At 37.8% G+C, this 21,077-nt stretch overlaps 1 protein-coding gene and 1 pseudogene across 3 annotated transcripts in view; one reads left to right on the forward strand and one right to left on the reverse strand.

The window, feature by feature from the left end:
* The window catches only part of LOC117424615 (vacuolar protein sorting-associated protein 35), a 198,878-nt gene that overhangs the window by 173,846 nt on the left and 3,955 nt on the right, over window positions 1-21,077 (forward strand). Inside the window, exons 1-14 of one of the 3 annotated variants that reach the window (XM_058992719.1) lie at window positions 4,934-5,022; window positions 6,370-6,468; window positions 7,044-7,140; window positions 7,591-7,714; window positions 9,367-9,549; window positions 10,326-10,539; window positions 11,144-11,227; window positions 11,502-11,611; window positions 14,156-14,252; window positions 14,530-14,678; window positions 15,407-15,614; window positions 17,362-17,517; window positions 17,833-17,955; window positions 18,817-18,996. In XM_058992719.1, coding sequence (XP_058848702.1) covers window positions 5,020-5,022; window positions 6,370-6,468; window positions 7,044-7,140; window positions 7,591-7,714; window positions 9,367-9,549; window positions 10,326-10,539; window positions 11,144-11,227; window positions 11,502-11,611; window positions 14,156-14,252; window positions 14,530-14,678; window positions 15,407-15,614; window positions 17,362-17,517; window positions 17,833-17,955; window positions 18,817-18,996 — 1,827 coding nt within the window. In that variant the 5' untranslated portion in view covers window positions 4,934-5,019. Of the gene's footprint in view, window positions 1-4,933; window positions 5,023-5,616; window positions 5,677-6,368; window positions 6,469-7,043; window positions 7,141-7,590; window positions 7,715-9,366; window positions 9,550-10,325; window positions 10,540-11,143; window positions 11,228-11,501; window positions 11,612-14,155; window positions 14,253-14,529; window positions 14,679-15,406; window positions 15,615-17,361; window positions 17,518-17,832; window positions 17,956-18,816; window positions 18,997-21,077 lie in introns of those variants that run through there. The other 2 variants (XM_058992718.1, XM_058992720.1) reach the window with 2 other exon arrangements.
* LOC117424483 (origin recognition complex subunit 6-like) lies at window positions 108-4,089 on the reverse strand (annotated as a pseudogene).

Genomic DNA, 21,077 nt, shown 5'->3' on the forward strand with positions numbered 1-21,077 from the left:
AAATAGGCATCACTTAATTAAGGGTTAATGAGAAAACAAGTATACACATAAAAACCATTACAAATGATCCTTACAGGAACCCCTTAAAGAAGAAGGGCTGAAGAGTTTTAATACCTACATCCAGAGCATAAAGAACATCACCTCCAATACTAAGTAATTAAACGTGGCCACTAGTGCCTTCCGAAACAGTTTTGTCCTCAATTATTACTTACTGCAAATTTGCTGTCCAAACTTCTCCAGTTGGGCTGCAGAGTCAATCAAAGGTGCCCTTCTTAGCACCAGAGGTAGCTGTCAATTTCGTCTTATCACCTTTAATTTTCATACACCTAGAGAAAAACATTTAGTGTATTAGTGAATAAAAGTTTAGCATTTCCATTGTTAGAATCCACAATTCCTTTGCACATAACTTCACGACATAACCTTGCTGCAGATGTCACTTTATCACCATGTATAAATGGTGTTACTGTTGATAGAAGTTGCTTTTAAAGAGTAGACTGAATGACTTACTTGCATGCTGTGAACAATGCTGCAGTGGTAAAGAGCAGCTTCGATAAATCCAATCCACTTTGCTGTGCTTCAGGTAGACTGGATTCATATCTGCAAAAGCAAAGATCAAGTATCATTATATACCGTACTAATAGGATATTTCATTCTGGATCATTGAGAAACCAGAACATTGAGACTGTATGAAAGTCAGAATAGAACCAAAAACAAGCCCTTACCCTCCACTAAATGCACTGAAATCCGATTCAGTTTGTATACTAGCTATGGCGTTCGCTCCTCACCTGGGCAGTATTTTCACTGCTGTATTCACTGCCTCTGTGCAGCCATGCTGAACAGCCAAGTCTCGGATCCCCATTTGGGTCTGCAGACCCAGCATGCACTCCAGGGGCTTCAAATGGCTCTGGTAGACATTCTTATTTAATCCAGACAGCTTCACCACATACTCCTATGCAATGCAGAAATACAAACTTTACATTGAATTGAGAGGAACATTTTTCCTTGCTTTAAAACGTTTCATCCATCCCTTTTAATACCGTCAACATTTTGCAGCTGTCAGCTAAAAAAAAACTAAAACAAAAAAAAACAAATTTGACATTATGCATTGCTTTGATTTCACTATGTAACACAATTTTTGTTCCTGGGTAGTAAGTGTTATTTCCTAATTGCTTATGCCTCAAAAGTATAGAAAATGGCTATTATTCCCCACAAACTTTGCTTTTGTGACCAGGACAGTGATATTTTGAAATTTACCTATTTCCAATGAGAAAACGGACGAATTTGTGTCTTTTCGTTCACATAAAGTCAGAAAAAAACAACATATGAATCCAAATTAACATGTATTTATACTAAAGTAATACAAAAATGACTACAAAAGATTTAGAAGTGAGTAGTTTTTCGAGATTTACGATTATACTGTAAATCACTTTCACGAATCAGCCCCCAAATGTAGTCTCCCATCATGTTCTCGTTATACTGTCCTTGGTAGCGGCGTTCAAAGTCCAGTATATCCTGGTGGAAGCGCTCGCCTTGCTCCTCCGAGTACGCTCCCATGTTCTCATTGAATTTATCAAGATGAGCATCAAGGATATGGACTTTGAGGGACATCCTACAGCCCATTGTGCCGTAGTTCTTCACCAGAGTCTCAACCAGCTCCACATAGTTTTCGGCCTTGTGATTGCCCAGGAAGCCCCGAACCACTGCTGTTCCAAGCCGCTTTCTCCTTACTAGTGAGCTTCTTGGGGGATTCATTGCACTCCAGGACCTTCTTTATCTGTGGTCCGATGAAGACACCGGCTTTGACCTTTGCCTCAGACAGCTTAGGGAAGAAGTCTTGAAGGTACTTGAAGGCTGCCGACTCCTTATCTAGAGCTCTGACAAATTGTTTCATAAGGCCCAATTTGATGTGCAGTGGTGACGCTTCCTCTGATCTGCGACTTGCACACTTTCATCCAACAAGTTCCACTGCTTGAGCCTAGACGTCAAAAGCTCGGCATTGGACTTGGTGAGACCAAGATCTCTAATCAAGTCGTTGAGGTCTTTTTGGTTGGGGTAGTATGGGTTTCTCTCCTCAGCTCCACCTCTGAAATTGTCATCTGGATCTACAACGTCTTCCTCGCTCTCTGACTTGCTGCTCTCTTCTAAAGACGGCTGCTCTCTCTCCGGAGGAATGGGTACGGGGAGCTCATGGCAGTGTGGCACCGGGGCGATGGATGAAGGAAGGTCCGGATACGTGATAGCAGGTGCATTCTTGCCAGTCCGACGTTTGGAAGGGTCCACCATGCAGAAGTAGCAGTTGCTTGAGTGGTCAGTGGGTTCCCGCCAAATTCTTGGGATAGCGAACTTCATGGCTCTCTTTTCCCCTCTGTACCATCCTACAAAAATACATTTATTTCACCCATGACCAATGTGTAAGAGATTCTCGCAACATTTTTCATATATGATATATTTTTTCAATAACATTGAAAATTGTAAAACATTTTAAAATTAAAAACTTTTACAATTTAAAAAATGTTAACAAATTTTATAACATAAAATTCCGAGCAACAATTGTCCATCTTACCTTCCAGAGTTTTTTTGCAGTGCTCGCAGGTGAAATGAGATGCCCAGGGTTTGTCTTGATCCCCGACAGGCATGCCGAAATATGCCTTGTAGGCCTCACACATCTTAGCAGATGCTTCCACGGAGTACTTTTTCGCTCTTGTCTTGATAAATTGGCCGCAGACAAAGCAAAATGCGTCTGCCGGATGCTTGCAGCCTCTTGATGCCATCTCAGAAAAATGCAGATATGTATCCACTTAGGCAGCTGGAACTAAACTGAACTGGTGGGCTTAAGGCCCCTGTATTTATACTACTATTTATATTACTGGAAAGTTCTAGAAAGTTCTAGAAGTTACTCCAAGTTTACTCAGCACTGAATCTATCTGGAATGTTCTGGAAAATAGGTAAATTTCAAAATATCACTGTCCTGGTCACAAAAGCAAATTTTGTGGGGAATAATAGCCATTTTCTATACTTTTGAGGCATAAGCAATTAGGAAATAACACTTACTACCCAGGAACAAAAAAAAAAAAAATTGTTACACAGTGTTTGTTTTATTTATCGGTAAACATGACATAAGATGCATTGTATACCAATTTCAACATAACCAGATCGCTGGCTTCAACATATTACATACTGATAATAAATCTCAGTACACAAAGCTCTCCATCATAACACATTCCTAAAATCATTTGTGAAGTGCATGCAATACAATCAACATCTGGACAGTGCAATAATAAATAAGACCTTTGACACACCTTTGACACATGCATTATACATGTCCACATCAAGTTAGCAGTGTGGTTTAACATAACACCCTGCATGTATTCTTACTTTGTCTACTGGGTATTTCATTGATGTTGCTGCCAGGTCCAGACACATGACCACATTGCTGGTTGCTGTTGTATGTGCGGACAGCCCTGTGCATTTCACCTGTGAATATAATTACACACTTTAACAAACACATTTAAAAATAATACATTCGACTGTATCACAGAGTGCTGTAAAGAGTATGTAAAAATGTGGATACAAAAAATAGGTTTGTGTGCCAGTGTTATGTACATATTGTACAACAAGGTAACCTTCCATCTTGCTCTAAATCATTACATTGCTATGACACAGACTAGTATCCACTGGGGTAAATTCAAGTCAATCTGTTTTATCTACATATCTATCATAGGGGTGTATCCCTATGTAAAGTAGCGATAACAGCCAGATTATACTGTGCACCACCCTGTCAATAAAAAGTAAAACATTTAAACACTGTATTTATTGCCAGGCTACTGAGATCACGCTTTAGAGTTTTAATTACTGCCTACACTGAGAAAAATAAGATTTGTGACCAGCGTATACACGCTCAGTATCAATCTAAATAATGCATACCGGGTAGTACCTTTAAACACACACACACACACACACACATACACACGAGACTTAGCCTGTCTAGTTTTATTTGTTAGGTGATTATTTTAACAGTTATTCCCAATTTGGATGCCAATCTGCTGATCATTTCTTGCTCCATGTTTGCTGGCTGTCTTGAAAAACGTGTTCTGAATAACTGTAAACCAATGGGTGCGTTCACAGAGATCATTCTTACAAGATCATTGGCTAAATTGGTCAGATTCTGCACAAAATCTGCGCAGAATGCTCTTCGTAAACGCACCCTCTGCACAGAATCTGCGCAGAATGATCTCTGTGAAAGGCACCCTCAAATTGAGAGACAATAACCCGCCTCATCCGGGGTGGAGACTTAACTAGAAATAACTTTTTTGTTTGTTTGTTTTGTTTCGACGTGAAAGTAAAAGTTAATAAACATGCAAAATAACTAAGTTTTGTATTTGTCATTATTTGAACAGGTTATATAGGATTGTAATCGTTATTAATTTAACCATGTATGTCCGTCCATATTAAAGGACCCCGCCCACCAGTTTTTCAGTAAAGCGTTCCTCCAGTAAAGAAAGCCTGAAGTATGTGGGGCCGTGTTGCCATATGCATTAAATCTGCAGATTGTTTATGCAAATTTATAAAAAACAGAAAGTTCAACTGTAATGTGATAAGACATCAGTAAAAACTTAATTGAAAACTTCAGGGACTACACCTTTAAGGTTTTTGACACAAGCCTGCCTACATTTTTATATAACTAGCCATTTCATTTCTTTAAAATTAAGACAAATGAAACATAAGTATTTATCTTTTTGCAGCCGACAGCAGTATTTCGGTGTTTCTTATTGACAGTAGAATTTGCACTACTAAGAAGAAACACCTCTGGTTCTGCATTCAGCAGCAGTATTTTTTCCCCCATCAATGTATACTACCGTTATGTGTCGATTGGTTGTTTTTTTTCTTTATTACACTTAACCAATGGCAGGGTTTGGGTTTAACCAATGAGAGGGTTCCTAGTTGTTACCGTCACAGGGTTAGCTGGCAGCAGTCACATGATTTGGAGAGATTGACGGGGGTTGTGTTTCCTGATATATCATGGTAAGTCTTAATATTATTGATGAATTAGTTGCACATCTACAAAATAACACTGATGACAATCAGCATTGCTGTCTATAAATGGCGGTTTCAATTTGCAACTAATAAAACATGTTTAAAAATCAAAAGAACCGTTGGACTAGATGGGTGGTGCAAAGGCCTAGTGTGGCTGTCCTGCTATTTTCAATGTTAGGAAAGAATTCTACTTGTAATAACGTATATTATTATTATTATTATTATTATCAACAACGTAAAATGCACACGTTAATAAGGATTGTTGACAGACGTGTCGATAACCAGTAAATAGCACACTACCAAATAAGCAATACAAATCGTATTTAAACTCAAGTTATAACATAGAGAAGTAGTGAATGCCTTGTCTATGTTACATGCAAATAAACACATAATACACTACATTTAACAAGAATTTTTTTTTTTAAATAACAGCACAAGTACTGGAATGTATATGTCGAGGTCGTCGTTGCCCGTCATTTAGCTCTGGATTGAATAACTCGATTGATAGATACGTAATGCTGTATGTTTTAACCACTATTTAAACGCACTTTATACTTATTGAGACTGTAGTTCAAAATGCAGAACTAACGTTAACGTCGTGCTTAAACGCCCATGTTGTGTGTGCATGCAAATAAAGGTCAGGTATGTCGAATGAGTAATTTATTTAAAGGGCTAGTAATGTTCTTCGCTGCAAATGTGCTGTCTTGCGGATGAAAATACTACTAGCTCCATAGTATTATCAAAAAACAACGTTTGTGTGTTCACTGTTTCTGCTTAAATGCAACATCAACTTATTTTTCTAATTTAAAATTGGAACAATTGGTTCTTTAAGTTTCACTGTGACACATTTTTTTGATCTGAGTATTTGAATCACTCTGGGCATTGGTTCTTTTGCTGGAAATATTAGGAAATACTATTGCAGTTTAATTAATTGGAATAACAGATTTTTTTAATATTCTGTGATAAGTGGAGCAGGGCTTTCATGTTGCACTGCAGTTAACTGAAATTTGTGCCAGATTCACAAATAGGCTCAGTCTAGGGACAAGCTCACACAATGAAAAGTAAAGTAAAAATAAAGCAAATGAATTACACTCAATGTAGATTTCGTGATTGATATCTCCAAGTTTAGGGAACTACGCAGAATCATATACATGTTTAAATGTGACACCCATACAGTAGATTCCCATGCACTATTTGGATTACACAAACATTTAAATATGTTAAAATGATCTAAAGCATGGCAGTAGTTAGATGCACATTGAATGGACCCATCACTGCAGTCTTTTTCTTTTTAATGACATTTGTTTTTAACAAGATCTGTGTGTCGTCTTTCAGCCTTCCACTCAGCAGTCTCCCCAGGATGAGCAGGAAAAGCTCCTGGATGAAGCGATTCAGGCCGTGAAGGTCCAGTCCTTTCAGATGAAGCGCTGCCTGGTAAGCCCAATTGTTTCTCGCTATTGCTCCCAAAGCAAATGGTTCAGCGACAATGTATATTGACACATACTTTGAGAGGAAAGAAAAGTGTTTTCTCAAGTGCAAGATTTGCACAAAATACTTTTTTGTGAAAAGTTAAAAATGTAAGTTATGTTTTGGTAACTACCAGTAAAGCAAGACCCTTCATTTATGTATTCCCCCCCCCCCCCCCTCCCCCCATCTTATTTACTAAAGAAACATGCTTTTGAAGCACCTGTTCAAATTAATTGTAATTCTTTTTGTCTTGTACGGCTGTGTGTCTGACAATCTGTGTGTTGATTAATTCTGTCCCATTGTGTCTGGCCATATAGCTTTGTTAGAGGATTTATGGGTAATGTTTATTTTATTTAAAGTTTGATCATTAGTGATGCAAGACGAAAAATGGCATTGTATTCTAAAACACTAATCTCTGACCTTTCAGCTGTAAAATACAGTATCAAGCCTGAGGAGAGTTGTTAATTCTGTACATATATTAAGATTGAGTGTTTCAAAGTTACGTATGTTCATGCTTTGACGTTGATGTTTTTTGTTTGTAGGACAAGAACAAGCTTATGGATGCTCTGAAACATGCCTCAAACATGCTTGGAGAGCTGAGGACTTCCATGCTGTCACCAAAGAGTTATTACGAACTCTGTATCCTTTCCTTTTGACAGCAATGCTGTTATCACCCCCCCAGCCTCAGTTTAGATTTGCACTGCAACAAAAACAAATGAGCAAAATAAGGGGACCAAGAAGTTAAGAAAGACAGTTTGGCCATTGACTTCTCATGGAGTTTTTTTCCTTTAACTGACTGAACTTTGGTAAACGCATTGCCTGTCCATTCAGAAATATTTTGTGCATTTACCATTAAAGAAGAGATGCACACGTTAAGTTTAATTGCAGAGGTGACTCGGTGTAATCACATCCTGTAGTATTCTAGTGCTGGCAAAATTAATTGATTAAGGATTCAAACTTAAAGTAATTTATTTATGTGAGGTTCAACTTGAAATACAAGTTCTAAATAAACAGTACATGTTGGCTGAATACACTGCTGCTTTTTTTGCTTTCAAATGAAGTTACTTTTTGGCTTAACTTTGACTGAAGACATGGCCATTTCTGATGAACTGCATTACCTGGAGGTCTACTTGACTGATGAGTTTGCTAAAGGCAGGAAGGTGGCAGATCTCTACGAACTAGTTCAGTATGCAGGAAACATCATCCCAAGGCTGTAAGTTCTTTTAACAAAAATTGCTAAATAAGGCTGGCAATGGGTAGAATTCTTGAGGTTTGCTGTGACCCTGACCCTGACCCTGACCCAAAGGATCACCTGTGCCAGTTGATGTGGTGCTTCGGTCAATGATGGGTGAAGTATAATGGTATTAAGTATATCCATATAGTGGAGGTTTTGAGACTGGGCCTCTGCTCTGCCACATTCCTTTTACTCTTTCTAGCAATATCTGCTAGCTAGGGTATTTTTCACATGGGCTAAACTAATTGCTAGTTTAGTTTTGCAATAATGTCCACTTGAGACCACTAATTGGGAAGGGCAAAGTGCACTGTGCCTGGCTGCAATGCCAACAGGACTTTCACAAAAAAGTCTTGGGTATTGTGAAGTAATCTCTTTTTTTTGTTTACAGTTGGAATTTGCGGTTATTTACGTGTTTATTTTCGGTTAGCTTGTATTGAATGTGGTTTCACTGCAACATCAATAGATTAAGTAGAGCATAGTGCTGAAGTACCAAGTGTTTCTTCATCATGTGATCCTCTCACTACCCAGTGGTAAAAATGTGTCTTGCAGTCTACTAATTACTTTTAAGATAAAATTACTAATTACTAATCACTGTTACCAAAATTACCAATTACTAATCACTGTAAGATAAGATTCTCACAAGAATTGTCATGTGTGGTGGGAGTCTGCAGTGCTTGGAGGACCTACCAGTTTGGCTGCCATGACAACAGCTTATTTATTTAGGTGCCCTACTAGAGACCACCTTTCTGCTGGAAAGTATTTATATACAGATACAGCAGTATGCTTGGCTGTTGTCAGCAGAATATTTTAACATTTTGTCATTTTCAATAACCTATTATAGTATTATTAACTATGTAGGATCGTTTCTGCACCATGTGCAATGCCTGCTGTTCTGAATTTTGTCCAACATAATTAGGTGTCGGGAGCAGATGTTTATTTTAATGAAATACTATGAATCAGGGCTGTAAAGAAACTTCAGTGTTATACCGTCATGCCTTAAAAATATGTGTGAAGCCTTTATTGTTATATTCAGCATTACTGCTAAGACACCTGTAGAGAGTAACAGGCTTGGAAGCCATTTAAAGGTGATGTAACCACAGATTACCGTGTGCTAAATAAAAAATAGAAAAATGAAAGACTCTTAACCTAAAATTAGCATGCTCTTTCACATATGTGCAGTTTATTTTTTAATACTTTTCACTGAAGTGGCCTTAAAGCAAGTTTTCACCGTACTCAGCCCTCCTTATAATTAAGACCACTTTCTTTTCCAGTGATGGTTTATTCCTATTGGCAACTGTGTGACATTGCTCTCAATATTAAGATCACCCCTATATTCAGGAAGGCCACCATCTGCAGTCCCAAATGTACCAAACTTCTGTTAAGTGACATCTTTAATGAGACCTACCAGCCAATCAATTGTACATGATACACCACTATTAAGGTCACATTTTGTTGGTCCCTTGGCTGGCCTTAATAAACAGGTATCACTGTATGTTAACTTGATTTAATGATGGGGTTCATTTATTTATTTTATTAGTGGCCATATGCAAATTCATGCAACCGTTATTTAATTTTATTTGGCTGGCTACCCCAGCACTGATTGTGTTTTGCACTTCTCTGTCTGTTTACAGTTACTTGCTGATCACTGTGGGTGTGGTGTACGTCAAGTCGTTTCCACAGTCTCGCAAGGATATCCTGAAGGACCTGGTGGAAATGTGCCGAGGAGTGCAGCATCCGCTTCGAGGCCTTTTCCTCAGAAACTACCTTCTGCAGTGCACCAGAAACATCCTGCCAGACGACGGGGAACAGCCAGAGTAAGAATGCATTTCCAGTGTGGTGGTGGTGGTGATGGTACAGTCAACCCCATCTCTGGACAAAATGGCTTAAGCCACTTTCAAACCTAGGCATCCAATGATGAAGGGGTTTGTGCATGAACCCACTGTCCCTTCATTCCAGCCTCGCTTCCCCTACCCAGTATGAAATATTTCCTCTGTTCATGCTCAAAGAGGTACAGACATGGAAAAAGCCATACAATTTTAACAGTGATTATTCCCATTCTGTGCAGTAGTATGGTAGTACAGTGCACAGTGGAATGCATTGTTACTTTCCTATGTGTGCTGGTGCCCACACTCAGTAGATTGGTGTGCTTCAGATCATTGGCTTCTAGTCTATAGCACAGTCTTGCACCTCTAATCCACTTGGCCCAGAGTTGTCTGCATTCCATGTCAGCTTGTGCCAGTGCCATTTAGTTGTTTTTGGCCCTTTTTGCTCTTAGCACTGCATAGTGAAGTACACTAATCTTGATTCCACTTTAGTTCTGGGTTCAGAAATACACATAACCATAAGACACTTTAAAATAGGGCCCAATATCTGTAAAAAGTGTCCCGACAAGTATTTTATTTATTTAGTTTGTTTCTGATTTGATGCGCTGCTTTCACTAAGGTTTTATAGAAACAGATAAGCATCCCATTGTTCCTGACTGACTTGGCAGCATATTAACATTCTAATTAAACCATCTGCAGCATGTTGTTGGAGAGTACGAGTAACAAGAATAACACAAATATGTTTTAATTGCATCTAATCTTTTTAGAGAGGAGACTACTGGAGACATCAACGACTCGATGGACTTTGTGCTCCTGAACTTTGCAGAGATGAACAAGCTGTGGGTTCGAATGCAGCATCAGGGTCACAGCAGAGACCGGGAGAAGAGGGAGCGAGAGCGTCAGGAGCTGAGGATTCTTGTCGGGACCAACCTGGTCCGTCTGAGCCAGTTAGAGGGAGTTAATGTGGAGAAATACAAACAGGTACAGTCGTGAGAGATGCTCTCAATCTGAAGCTACTAGATTAACCCTGCAAACCCCACACCCCCACACACACTGTCTGTCAGTTCCTATTTCTACAAGCAACCGTTTGTAACTATGAAACACTTAAAAATGCTAGATTAAAGTAAACTTAGTCGAAACTAGTCTATGAATTTATTAAGTCTTAAAGACAGTGAAAAAGATGTTATTATTAATAAGTCATTTAGCAGATGCTTTTAATTAAAACGACATACAGAGGCAAGGGGTGAACTCTCCGTCACACCTGCTGCTAAAGAGTCACTTTGAGTAGGACTTCAGTTTAACATATCATCCTAGCACAAAGAGGTTAAGTGACTTGCTTAGGGTCGCACACAGTGGGTAAGTGATTGAACTTGGAAACTCCTGGTAACAACCCCCTTTCTTTAACCACTGGATCACCATGTTTGTCATAGCATTTATGACGTTTATTTTAGTATTTCTAAATGTAGCACTGTTTAAATGTAAAATTTAGACAAAGGGCCTGTTAGTACCGTGGACTGTACATGTGCTAACAACTTGAAGCATTTTTTGTTGAGTAGAATGCATTTACGTGTGTTGCTGATTTCAGATTGTGCTGTCTGGGATCTTGGAGCAAGTGGTAAATTGCAGAGATGCCCTCGCTCAAGAATACCTCATGGAATGTATTATTCAGGTAATTGTTACATTGTGACTCATTTGTTGATTGCATGAAGCAGGTAGTAATTGCAGCTTAAGAAAATCAAACCTTGATGAATTTCTGAAATCATTTCAGATTTATAGAAGATGATGAGTATCCCCCCTGCCCATGAGAAATCTAAATGCTCACAATTTTCAAATAAAAGCAGCATATTTATTTAATGTATTTTACATTATTCTGTATTCTGTAGGCGTAATTTGTCCAATATTCATGCCCCCCCAACACATCCCCCCCCCCCCCCCCCCCCCAGGTCTTTCCTGATGAGTTTCATCTTCAGACCCTCAATCCTTTCCTGAGATCGTGTGCTGAGCTGCACCAGCATGTGAATGTCAAAAATATCATCATTGCTCTGATTGACAGGTCAGTGAGAGAGGGAATATGGGGGGGGGGGCACTGTGCATTGTGAATTCAGTTGAGGACTGAAAGGTGACAAGCAATTTATACAGACTGATTTCATTTCCCATTACGTAATAACCGCTTTTCATGTCGGCATTGTGTTCGTGAGATATTTATACCCTCTATGCCCATGTCATTGTAATCAAGGCATTCATCTTGGTAAGGAAATTAAGTATTGTTTAAAAAAATAATTTACTGGGTTCATATCACAAGGACTGCTTGACTTGTATATAAATTACAAACAAAACGATGGTACCGCAATAGGATCTAAATTAGGAATGCATTTTGCCAGTACATACATGGGGAAATGGGAAGAACAATTACTTAGAAAATCAGAAAGAGAACCTTTAGAATACATTCGGTTTGTAGATGATATTTTTGGGGTTTGGACACATGGAGATGAATCTCTTTTCCAGTTTCATAAAATGGCAAATGAAATACACAGTAATATTAAGGTGGACCTTCGATGGACAAGGAAAGAAATAGAATTTTTAGATACCATAGTAAAACTTGAAGAAGGTTCAATTGAGACTGACCTCTTCTGTAAACCTACTGACAGGCACCAGTATTTACACATGTCCTCTGCACATCCGATACACACTAAAAGGGCAATCCCAAAGGGTCTAGGAATAAGAATACGAAGAATATGCTCAAAAGAAAGTGACTATGTAAAACAAAGAAATGTATTAAAAACAAATCTTAAAAAAAGAGGATACAAAGAAAGAATTATAGAGACGGAGCTAAGAAAAGTGGATAAACTAAAAAGAGATGATCTACTAGATTATAAAAATAGAGATAAAAAGGTCAAAAGAGTCCCATTAATAATGACTTACTCTAAACTTTTGCCCAATATTTCTAAGATAGTTTGGAAACACTTGCGGATTCTACATAATTCAGAAAAATTAAAAAAAGTATTTCTTAAGGCCCCAGTTGTAGCATTCAAAAGAGAAGCTAATTTAGGTGATATTTTAGTTCACAGTAAACATAAAAGAATAATTGACCAAATAGGTTCTACGAACATATGCACTAGTAGATGTAAAGTGTGTAAATACATAGACAAACGTAAAAATATAATTAAACATAAGAACACCACATATCCACTAAAAACTAATACCTACTGTAAAAATAGCAATGTTGTTTATGGAATAGCCTGTGAAAAATGTGATGAAATCAAATATGTTGGAGAGACTGGAACTACTTTATATAAAAGAATTCAGAACCACCTTTCATTAATTAGAAATAAAAAAATGAATGAACCAATAGTACAGCACTTCACTAGTCAGGGACATGACATAAATGATGTAAAGTTTGTAGTATTAGAACAGCTCAAATTAGACAATGCGACATATAGAAGAATAAAAGAAAGTAAATGGATAAATAGACTGAACATGATTATGTATATATAATATTTAAATAAATAAACAAAATTCATTCAATAGTTGTGCATGCTGATGCGCTGGGGAGGCCAAATCTAGACTGATCCTCAGAGCCAGCATTGCATGATATAATAAAAATATAGGTTTATATAAAGTAGTGTTAATTAGAATTAATACAGATTCAAAGATAGAAGTAAAAATGATGTCACAATATATAGAACACCATTACATCATGTAAGAATAAATCATGAATTTGAATGTAAACAATAACAAGTAGTTGTCATGCCGTCAAAAACCTATAAATACCTCCAATGTTTGGATTCAAACACAGGCTCCCTTGAGAAAGATATGTACAACATATCGAAACGTTGGGCAGCTGGCTCTTTGAGCTAATATATATATATATATATATATATATATATATATATATATATATATATATATATATATATATATATAATTAGGGCTGCTCCGATTAACAGATTAATCGGGCCAATTAATTAATTAATTAATTAATTAATTAATTAATTAATTAATCTGAGATTAATTGTCACAATTTAATCGAGCAGAATTTTTTTATATTTTTTTTCACGTTATAAAATGTCACATATCCACCCTGACTGCTTACCCGCCCTGATCAAAGTTTTGTCAACATTAGTCATGTGGACAGCGCCAATGCAAAAGGCTACAGCAAGTGTGTTTTACAATTTTTTATTTTTTATTTTTTTTAAAAAGAGAGATGTCTCTCTTCACTGCTGGAAAGGGCGTTAATAGGAATAAAATAGCATACGATTTTAGAATTGGTAAGAGTGCTGCTGTGACAGATATAAAAAAGTTTGCATCGGACGGATACCGACATTCTTTGGAAGTAAACAACGAAACGCTCCAACACATTATGTATTACCCGCTTTAAGACTGTTACCTTTTATTTTAAAAAGTGCACCGATTAATCTATCGATTTAATCAACTTATGCCCATAAATTAACCTATCAAATATTTTAATGGAGCTCTAATATATATATAAAATAAAAAAGATAAGCGCATATTGGATATGAACATTGGGCAATATATTACTTTTGTTTAGTTGCTTGATTGTATTCATTTTTTTAATTTACATTTTTTTTTATTGCAGGCTTGCATTGTTTGCTCACCGAGAGGATGGCCCGGGAATTCCAGTTGACATTAAACTGTTTGATATTTTCTCGCAACAAGTAGCTACTGTTATCCAGGTAGCTTTTTTTTTTTTTTTTTAAATCATATTTATTGATCATAACCTACATAAGTGTCTTTTGTTAAAGCATTGAGTTATTTCTAATAGACAAAGGCTTCTCTAAAGTTTAGAACAAATGTTCAGATATACGGTAAAATTGTTAGTGTCAAAGTAGATAGCGACTTCATATTTTAGTTCCATTGTCGGTCTGTTATTCTGATTTTTAAAGGATTCGTCTTGTACACCTGTCTTTTTAAATGATGGTACATTGTTGTCCTGGACTGTCGTCTTTCCAGTCGAGACAGGACATGCCATCAGAGGATGTGGTTTCATTGCAAGTGTCCCTCATCAATCTGGCTATGAAGTGCTATCCTGACCGGGTGGACTATGTTGACAAAGTTCTGGAGACAACTGTGGAAATCTTTAACAAGCTAAACCTTGAACAGTAAGTAGAGTCTGCACGGTGTGTGTGTGTGTGTGTGTGTGTGTGTGTGTGTGTGTGATGTAAAATGTAGGAAAGAGGACCAAAATAAGAAATTATTTAAAAAATGGAGAGGAGAGAGGACTACCTGTATCAGTGTTTGTTTTAAGCCCACTTCAAACAGCTTCTTTGTTTTGCCCGCCCCCCCAACAACGCTCATCTCTCTTTTAAAACCAAATGCAATAAAAAGGGTAGAGTATCTGAATAGCTCTTTCATGTCTTGGTTGCACTTTATAATCATGCTAATTGCTATGTTACTGTGTGGGTGGCAGGCTCTTCAAAGCAGCTTCACTTGACCTCAAGTAGGTTTCCAAAGGTTTGGGTCAGCTGAAATAAATAGAAACGCTTCAAAAGCTGCAATAAAACCTGGTTGAGATTGCAATCACATTTCATTGTATAGTTTGGTGAAATATTACTTACTGAGCTGGAGAGAACTATGATACTTGGATGATGTATTCTGCAGCAGCTGGGCACATTTCACACATGAAACCAGTGCTGTACAAAAAATAATAATGAATAATACATGGATGAAAAAGTATACTTGATTTATTTATTTTTTAAAAATAACCTATTGACACTTTTAATAACTTACATCCACCTCTTCCCCATAGTCTGACATGGCATTATTATTACTATTATTATTATTATTATTATTATTATTATTATTAATTTTTTTTTTTTTTTTTTTTAAGTATTGCAACCAGCAGTGCAGTATCAAAAGAGCTGACAAGACTGCTAAAGATCCCCGTCGACACCTACAACAACATTGTGACGGTTCTGAAACTGAAACACTTCCATCCTCTGTTTGAGTACTTTGACTATGAATCTCGGAAGAGCATGAGTTGCTACATCCTGAGCAATACTCTAGATTACAACACGGAGATAATCGCACAGGAGCAGGTATGATTTTTTGTTACTTTTCATCACACGTAATGAATGTACAATGATAGAAATAGCTTGCATTTTGTACTTCCAGCTGTGGTAATTATGCACATTTTGCATTGTAGCTTCAGCATGGAGATTCTGTCTGCCAAGCCCTTTTACAGACCCTTTTAAACCAGATGTCACATTTCATTTAATCCCATTAGGTTTAGACATTAGCTTTTCTGTACAGTGCCAATTTATTAGTCTGCCAGCCTGAAGTGCCTTCTTTTGTAGCTACGATTTTAAAAGTTTTGACAGGCTGACCGTGAGCTGATTGTCTGCAAATGTACAATAAGCCACGGCGGTGCGTGTGATGAGAATTTCTGCAGAGCAATTGGTAATGCCCATGAAGAGAGCTGTCACGTTGGTCTTGAGGCTTAATTCTATGTTTTTGCTCCCAAAGAGACTGCAGACTTTTTGAAACCTGTCGTCCAACCTCCAATCTTTTGAAGGTCATTTTCATGTAATTTTCATTCACCCAATTAGAACTTTTACTTGCAATACCTTCTACCTGCAATTTGTTCCCGAGAACAAAGTTGCTGTATGAAGAGAGTATATTTGTAAGTGTAGAACAAGGAGTTCAGCTATAGTATGAGAGAGAATTGAAATCAAGTACTTTTTTATTTTTTTTATTGTACAAGTGTTTCCATGAAGGTGGTGGTCATAATTCTGTAACATTTTTCTTGATCTGCTTTCTGTATTTGTTTGGTATCATTGCAGAAAACCTTTTCCAGGCAGAATTTTAATGTTTAAGTGCACGTTGCTCAGAGGGTAAAATGCTGGTCTACACTCTTAGCATGGTATTGATTCAGACTGTGCTTAATGCACTTGTATGATTCCCTGACCACACTCAACTCTGAAAGGCAGCTTGATGACAGGACCTGCCCTTCAGATGCTTTCAGTTTTGCATCCTAGTTGTTTTCCCACCAGCGAGGCCAGTTGCTGTTTGCATGGCCTTTTTCTTTTACTTTCTAAAGACCTCTCGCTGTAAGGCAGTGCTAGGTTTAGAGGGTGTGCACTATTAGCTTAGTCAGGGTGAGGCATTATATGAACCAGAATAACATGCAGCACTGTATTATATATTGAGATGTGTACAGGATAGGCTTCAATCATGTCTTGTCCTTGTGTATAGGGGTAAGGGAATGTGCCAGTTAAAGAGGTATATTGGGATCAGTGTCTTAGCTCCCCCCCAAACACACACACCATCCTTTTTGGGAGGTGATTTAAGTTGCACTGCATTGCACATTGACTAAAACAGAATCAACCAGTCCTCAGGGCCTGACAGTTTCTCTACTTTCTTTTTCAGTTTTTTTGTGGTCATTAAATTGCTGCATCGAGGGACCAGAAAAGACAGGAGACAAATATGCAATCACAGCTCCAAACATGGTTTTAAGCAGAGGATGGAGAATTTTAAAATTGTAACTTCAAGCAATTTAAAAAAAAAAAAAAAAAGGAAAAAAATCCTTTTTGGGAATAAAATTATAAAGCCCAAATTTGTCAGAGATGCATTAATTAAGCGGTCTGATTATTCAAAATCCCAAGGTGCAGCTGAAAATTTTGGTTATTTATTTATTTTTTTAATTTTGATAGGCTACACTTGAACAAGTTGTGTTTAATGTCTCTGATACTGGGAATTAATAAACAGCTGATGGTATGTATTATTGTAACATTTGCAACTGTATCACAGTTGCTGATGGCACTTCTGTATTTCCTGACACCTCAGGTGGATGCCATCTTGAGCTTAGTGTCGACCCTGATCCAGGACCAGCCAGACCAGCCCGCGGAGGATCCTGATCCAGAAGACTTTGCAGAGGAGCAGAGTCTTGTTGGCAGGTTCATTCACCTGCTTCACTCTGAGGACCCCGACCAGCAATATTTGGTATGCAGACTGAATCACTCATAGCTGTCAAAATTTCGGGGCATAGGGACTTGGCAGTCCACCTATCCATTTAAAGCTCCAATTTGGTTCAATTACTTTTTAGAATGATCTCATTCTGAAATTGCCAGTGTGTCACTCTTCATCCATAATCTTGCATATTTTTTTCTGATCCCACTAGTTCAAATACTCTTGGAGATCATTAAACTCTCTTACCATTTAAATAAAATAAAAAATGGAGCATACATCCTCAATTTGAATGATGTGAAAGGTTAGTATATTAATTATTTTATTTATTTATTTATTTTTTCCCCAAAGATCCTTAACACAGCCAGGAAGCACTTTGGGGCAGGTGGGAACCAGAGGATTCGATACACACTACCCCCTTTGATATTTGCAGCCTATCGGCTTGCTTTCCGGTACAAAGAGAACTCAAAAGTGGTAGGTTGACTTTCTTTTAGAACTGAATATTTTACCATTTGGCAACAGAGATTAAAAAAAGGGTTTGTGGTGTTCTGTACGCCGTATATAAAAATAATCTGAAATCACAGATGACGTGCTCTTACGTCTTAAGATTTTAAAGAGAAACACGACCAGAGTATATGGAGGTTTAAAAAAAAAAAAAAAAAAAAAAAATAGCTTAATGTTTATCATCAAAGATTTCAAGAAAGTAAATATTTCCAAGAAGCACATTCCTCATTTTTCTTTAAAATCCTGACCAGTATATATAACAAATTATCAGTCTGGCTCTAATTTGCCAGAGTGATAACCCAATTAAAGACTTAAAGAACAAACACAAAAACAGATATTCCTTGAAGCTTACTACTGACACACCCACCCTGAGGGTAGAGAGCTGCAGGTTTATATACAGTGACCATCTCCCGATTTAGCAACAATTAATCAATGAATTAACTCGGGAGATGGTCACCGTCTGCATGAGTTTAACGATGCGTGACTGTCAGCTAGCTAAATAAATCACTAGCTGATCAGTCACACATCTTCACAAGGTTTTTAAACTATAAAAACAATAACAAATACGCTGCGTTTTTATCTGCGCCGCAAACAATAATACAAATCATAATACAAATATATATAGGGACGGGACACTCCGCCACAGGTTCCCACCAAGAATTCAAGAGTGCACCTTTTTTTATCATCACACTGTATATCTTCATTATACTCGCCTCTTCAATTAAAAAGGATTCATCATAATAAAAAAAGCCCCTGCCCCATCTCCACATATGTATATATGCTTGTGTAGAAAGTTGTTGTATGTGTCTACATTTCTTGAAACTCCCCTAGGATGACAAGTGGGAAAAGAAGTGCCAGAAGATCTTCTCGTTCGCCCACCAGACCATCAGTGCTCTTATCAAAGCAGAGCTGGCTGAGCTGCCGCTCCGACTCTTCCTGCAGGGGGCGCTGGCAGCCGGAGAGATTGGCTTTGAGAATCACGAGACGGTGGCGTACGAGTTCATGTCGCAGGTAAGTCTGTGTGAGAGCTGAAGATTAATGGTTTGTTTTCTTCTGAAAAGGGAACATTTTAAATATATATAAAAATAACATTTTGTTTTTGCACACTGTATTGTTATATATACTGTAGCAGCCTGCCTGAACCAGTCTTCCCATTTTCAAAACATTTTGGTCTATTTTTACAGATAACTGTAACTGAATGACAACAGTCAAATAGGCAGGAAGTTGCACAATCTTGTGCTGATATGTTTGAATTGCTGCTATATTTAGGGTTTCTTTCTGTCCCAGAAGTCATAGAAGTGTAAAGAGTTGTTTTAAGATGTCAGCACACTGCCCCCTGATGACATGTATAACATTAAAATCCTGTAAAATCACTGTGGGTGGGGGGGGGGGGGTGGGGGGGGAGCCAGACCTTATATCAGTTAAATAATAGCTTTTGCATATAAATGGAAAACTGATCCTGAATATTGAAAATGATGTACAGAGAACAGATCTAAAAATAAGTAACTTGCTACAAAAGATCTTCAGATGGCCTTTTGATTTTTCTTGCAAAATCTTTGTCTTTGGTTTATTTATCGCAGTGTAGTCACTACATTCTATGATTTAGTAGTCTACCTTAGTGGTTGCAAACGATAATGCAGCATTTTATCATTATAATTTTTATTATTTGTTTATTTAGCAGACGTCTTTATCCAAAGTGACTTACAGAGACTAGGGTGTGTGAACTGTGCATCCACTGCAGAGCCACTTACAATGTCTCACCTGAAAGATGGAGCACAAGGAGGTCAGACTTGCTCAGAGTCACACACAGTGAGTCAGTGGCTGAGCCGGGATTTGAACCAGGGACCTCCTGGTTACAAGCCCTTGTCTTAAACCACTGGACCACACAGCCTCCTAAATCTCAAATCTACAGTAATTAACCATATACAGAAAGTGATTTATATTTTGGTTAATATGGCAAATAGACCCTCGAACATCTAGTGTTTTCACAATGAACTCATGCCCAAGATATGAGAATCCTTCGCCGATTTTTGGATCAATGGTTTTGGTTTGTCGTCAATGGTACTTTGAGAGACGCAAAAGCAGAGGCTATTTTGACCTCATTATAATTTAATATATTCAAACACCATCAGAAACAAGTTCATATCTAGCTGTTTAATTATACAAAATTGTATCAGTTGGCTCATCGGTTTTACTCCTCTTGTAAGAATGTCAAATATAGAGAATCTGCATGGTATTCTGTGACCTTGAGCTGGAGGTCAAAAGTCAAAGGTTTCACACAATCCTTGTACATGCCTTTGTCTGTCTGACAATAACCTCCATAACCTGTTTAGTTTGTGAATTATGGGGTGTAAAAGATGGGTGACTTGGGTGACCTGGGATAACAGGCATGTAACACTGGGACCCGATTTCTCATTTAATATATCAGGGGTGGCTTAGAGTACTTGAAATAATTATAATTACTCAAGCACTAATTTATTAGTCAAGTACTCGATAAAATTTAAATAATATCTCTTTGTGAATGTAAGTTCAATATATTGTAGCGACCCAGTCAGTTCAGGTTGGCTAACTTAAGTTTCATCTGGTTCTGTGCATTCACGTTATCTGTATTATTCTGGGGTGGGACTATACCACTAGTTTTGGTAGTGTTGCTGTGTGTGTTTGAGCCGCTGTTGGGTGCGGAACATGTCATCTAGATGACCTTGCTCTGCACCCCCCCCCCCCCCCCCCCCCCCCACAAGAGGAGTGGTCCGCCCTCTTCTCTGTGTGTGATGGGACTTATGGAGCCGGAGCCTGTGTGTGTGTGTAGAGTAGAGCGAGAAAGTGAGCGAGTTTTTAGGATAGACAGGAGGAAGGATTTATTGTTCTTGTGGTGTTGTCCTGACCCAAACACAGACTCTGTTTTAATTAATAAAGTAGTTTTTTTTTTTTAAAATTTAGTCGTTGCCAATCATTTTTTTTTTTTTTTAATTATTTTCTCCCCAATTTGAAATGCCCAATTATTTTTAGGCTCAGCTCACCGGTACCACCCCTGCGCTGACTCGGGAGGGGCGAAGATGAACACACGCTGTCCTCCGAAACGTGTGCCGTCA

Source organism: Acipenser ruthenus, chromosome 19, assembly GCF_902713425.1.
Source record: "Acipenser ruthenus chromosome 19, fAciRut3.2 maternal haplotype, whole genome shotgun sequence".
Classification (NCBI taxonomy): domain Eukaryota; kingdom Metazoa; phylum Chordata; class Actinopteri; order Acipenseriformes; family Acipenseridae; genus Acipenser; species Acipenser ruthenus.